This window comes from Netta rufina (assembly GCF_964035555.1).
Source record: "Netta rufina genome assembly, chromosome: 5".
Lineage (NCBI taxonomy): Eukaryota > Metazoa > Chordata > Aves > Anseriformes > Anatidae > Netta > Netta rufina.
Window position 1 is genome coordinate 41,219,056 of NC_140128.1, and position 4,102 is coordinate 41,223,157.

At 36.0% G+C, this 4,102-nt stretch overlaps 1 protein-coding gene across 2 annotated transcripts in view; it reads left to right on the forward strand.

Moving 5' to 3' along the window:
* The window catches only part of SLC25A21 (solute carrier family 25 member 21), a 249,873-nt gene extending 246,072 nt beyond the window's left edge, over positions 1-3,801 (forward strand). The window contains exons 8-10 of one of the 2 annotated variants that reach the window (XM_084288450.1): positions 165-346; positions 1,160-1,212; positions 3,706-3,801. In XM_084288450.1, the coding sequence (XP_084144576.1) occupies positions 165-346; positions 1,160-1,212; positions 3,706-3,776 (306 nt within the window). In that variant the 3' untranslated portion in view covers positions 3,777-3,801. The remainder of the gene's footprint in view (positions 1-164; positions 347-1,159; positions 1,213-3,705) is intronic. The other variant, XM_084288451.1, reaches the window with a different exon arrangement.
* Positions 3,802-4,102: the final 301 nt, after the last annotated feature.

Here is a 4,102-nt window from a genome sequence, read left to right on the forward strand (position 1 = left end):
GAAATCCTAATGTGTTCCGCTAAAATAACATGAGTGTGTTGTGTTGTGTGAGTTTTCTGATTAAATGCATATTACTTTATAGTGTTTAACCTGCATAGGTCCTTCCGTTTCCCTTTTTATTCTTTCCTTTTTTATTCTTCTCTCTCTCTCTCTCTCTTTTTTAGGATCCAAATTTGGAGTTTTTAAGGAAATTTGGAATTGGGCTAGTCTCAGGAACAATAGCCTCAATTATTAACATTCCTTTTGATGTTGCAAAAAGTAGGATTCAAGGACCACAGCCAGTTCCTGGAGAGATCAAGTACAGAACCTGTTTTAAAACTATGGCAACAGTCTATAAAGAGGAAGGGTAAAACATTCGTATTTTAATAAATGTCCAGACCTCTGTTTTAGTTCATATGGGTCCATAAAACCATGTTGTTATATTTCAGATTTCACAAGGACCGTTAAGCCACCCTGAACTCATGTATCAAAAGAGCACAATATAACATTTTAAAAATGTATTTTAGAATTACAATGAAATGTCTTCCTATTTCATGTGAACTTTCACAGAAGGCTTACAAGATGATTAGTAGGTTGTCAAAATTTGTGTTCAACACATAAATGCTTTGTACATCTCATGTAATTTTGTCAACTCTTCATTTTGTAAAAGGAAAATATCAACACAAAATAGAGTATTGCCCAGTTTAACTCTACTTGTAATTAGACCTCTGCACTTTTAAAATGACTGCTGAAATAATTGAACTGGGGACAGATCCTTGTGGCAGTAACTTTTTCCAACTTTTTAAAATATTTCTCAAGTGAGGACTGAGTTGTAGCTTTGATATTCAATTATTGCAGTCATTTTGTCCATGTATGCAGCTGTTGTTAACAGAGTTGTCTTGAAAGTAAAACCATCTCACTGATTAAAGTCATATTTCTGATTGGCTGGACTCACAACGTAGCTTTTGTGACTGAACATTGATTAACTTTTTCTCTTCATCTGATCTGCCTCTGCAAAATGTTAAAATCCAGATACTGCCTGCTATTGAACATGTGTAATTTCAAATAATTGCTTCTAAGTGCTCTGCCAGCATTTTAACAAACACATGCTAAAATTCCATTCTTCTTTTACAGCAAGAATATTGTTTGAAACGCTTTGTTTGTTTTTCTTCTGCTGCAGATTTCTGGCTCTGTACAAAGGCTTGGTTCCCAAGATCATGAGACTTGGTCCAGGTAATTTTTCCTCTCATTTCTATATTGTTTTTGTTCTGACTTTGTTTTCCTGTTTTTCAATTTCTTGACAAAATGTAGTAAGCATCAAACAAATAAATGAGACACTGAACCAGAAATCATCAAAATCTCTTTCATCTTTGAATGATTTCTTTTGGTCTAAATATGTGTCTAAAAAAATCGTTTACACATGCAGATGGGATGATCACAGATCCAAGTAACTGCTAGTTTGTGAAATTACTTTATTTGTGAACAAGCCAAAGTGCATTCATGCAAGTGCCAGAGCTGTGAAACCTTTTGAAGTGTTTATTAAAGCTTATCCTATTCCCTCTAATGTGATGTTTTGCTTTCACTAGGTCTATTCTGTACCAATGTAAAGTCACCTTAAAACACAGGCTAGAGTCTTTTCAGTATAAGTGCCCTCAACTAGTTGAGCCCAAGCGTATCACATTCCATTTACTTTCTACTTCCTGTGCTCTACTTGGTTTGTAAGGAACAAACCCTAAAAGGTCGACAGCATGGGCTGGGATTCTTCCCATTACACAGCACTAGAAGGCTAAGAGGACAAGGTTTGTTGATTGACCCCTTCTCACCAGTTGTTACTCCAAATGGAACACGGTGGCTGAAGGCTAGATCTTCTTTGACATCTAGACTATTTTGCTTAGGCTGCTTTTGATTAATGATGAAATCAAATCAGCAGGCCCTTAGACTTTGCCAGCCCAGAGAGGCAGTCTGTGTCAAAAAGAGCAGAAGCCCCAGTTTGAACAGTATGCCATTCCCATGAAATTGTAGTCCCAATTGTGCAAGGTGGTTTAATAGGCAAGAGCACACATGGTTAAAAGCAAGTAGGTACAGAGTCTGCTCTGAAGCATAAAAGAGGCATTAGGTTTGTCTGCAAATGTTTGCATATCCAGTCCTTCTGACTAAGTGCTAGACCATGCCTGGTTATTGTGCAGTGTAAAGGAAGTAGGTGGGGAGGGGAAGCAAGGCAGGTAGGCATAACTCTGGAGCTAAAAGCCTTTTCCCTCATGCTCTGAAGCTACTAAATTACATACAGGACAAAGAGCAGGCAGGTCTTCACTTTCCCAGTACCCGTTAGCAAAGCTGACTTTAGAATAAAACTTTTCATCTTAAAAGTGACATTGCATTCTGGCTCAGATCCAGCAAATCAGTTAAGTGTGTGCTTCATTTTAAACACTTTATTTATAGTTCCAATGACTAATAAGTAGATTTGGATTTCTGGTGAAACAATAAGGTAATCTTTATTGTGACTGGAAAGGTAATTCCTTCTTTCAACATGTGAATGCTTTCAGGAAAAGAGATACACAAACATCACACATTATAAGAACTGGAAGCAGCCCTGATTTGAGTTCAAATCACATCTTCTAGACATTGTGTCTATAATTTGTTTGTTGGTCAAAGCCTTTTGCAAACTTTTGCTCTGTCTAGCTAGCTGGGAGTTGCTGTTCACATAGCATTTCAAGTCTGATCATGGTTCATTAGGATAAACAACTGGGAAAACATGTGGTAGCTCTGTGTGCCTGGTTGTCTGAGCCTATCCCATCCACGTAGAAAGGTCAGACCAGTTCAGCAGAACTTATTTTTCAGAGGTAAGTGTAACCTGCTCAGTAAGCCAGCAGGCAAAGGCAAAAGAAATAAAATAGTTGTGCCCCAACGCTTGCAGCCACCAGCAGTCCAGTATAACACACTTTTGTTCCTGCAGCCTAGAAGCTGATTCTCATTTTCATCTTCTCCAACTAGCAGCCTCTCTATATATGCTTAGTTATATATACATCTGAAATGTTCCCTTCTTCAGCTCAAATAATTGTTACAGCTCAGCTACAGAAGGGCTTTAGTCTGGCTCTCTAAGAGTAAACATCCTTTATTGCATTCAAGCTGAGATTCTGTACTGTTATCAGTTCTAGCAGATAACGCCGCTTCATCAAATCAAAACTTTGACAGTGAATTCATAGCTAGGTACAGTCACAAGAAGATTATATTCATTTCAATACCATGGTCTTCTAATTTATATGTGGTAAACAAACAGCATAAAACCTTTTGTGAATCTTACCTGGAAGTATTTTCATAACCCTGGTGATGAATTTTTGTCATGCCATCACTCAAGTTGTTCTTTCATGGCCAAATCTAGCTCTAAACAAACCCACAAATATACATGTGTTCACAGATAAAAAGATTCACTTGTAAAAGAACAAACACAAATGAATCTTGCAAAAATGTGAAGAAAAATATCTGAAATACACTGAGAGTAATTTTGATTTAATATAGAAGCTTTTCACATCAACTTTATGGTCTAATATCAAGAAAAATAGATATGGTTCAAGAACTGATGATTTTAATGAATTAGGGAAGTAGTTAGAAATAACTGTTTCGCAAGTAAGGCTTTGCTATATTCTGTCTTATACTACACATTACAAACTCTACAAAATCTGGAAAATATTTAATTTTGTATGTAGTAAATAATATCTTTTCTTCCAGGTGGCGCGGTGATGCTTTTGGTTTATGAATACGTTTATGCATGGCTTCAGGACACAATTGACTCCAAGTAGTGCTTCTGAAAAATGTACTTTTTAAAACTATATGCATTCTAAAATAGTTTTTAATAAAGTCAAAGTGATTCTCATCATTATAGTTTTGAATGCCATCAGATTATACTGATGTTATTACAGCTCAAAACAGATTTGGTCTTCAGTTCTTGATCCAAAAAAATATTTAAGCATATGCTTTCCTGTAAGTGCATAAGTAAATAACAGAATTGGTATTTGTAATTTCTTTTTCTGTATCAAGAGAAAATATAAAGGAGACATAGAAACAAGATAATTTTTCGAAGACAAACTGAAAATTGTGGACCTTGAATTATGCTATGTAGTCAATA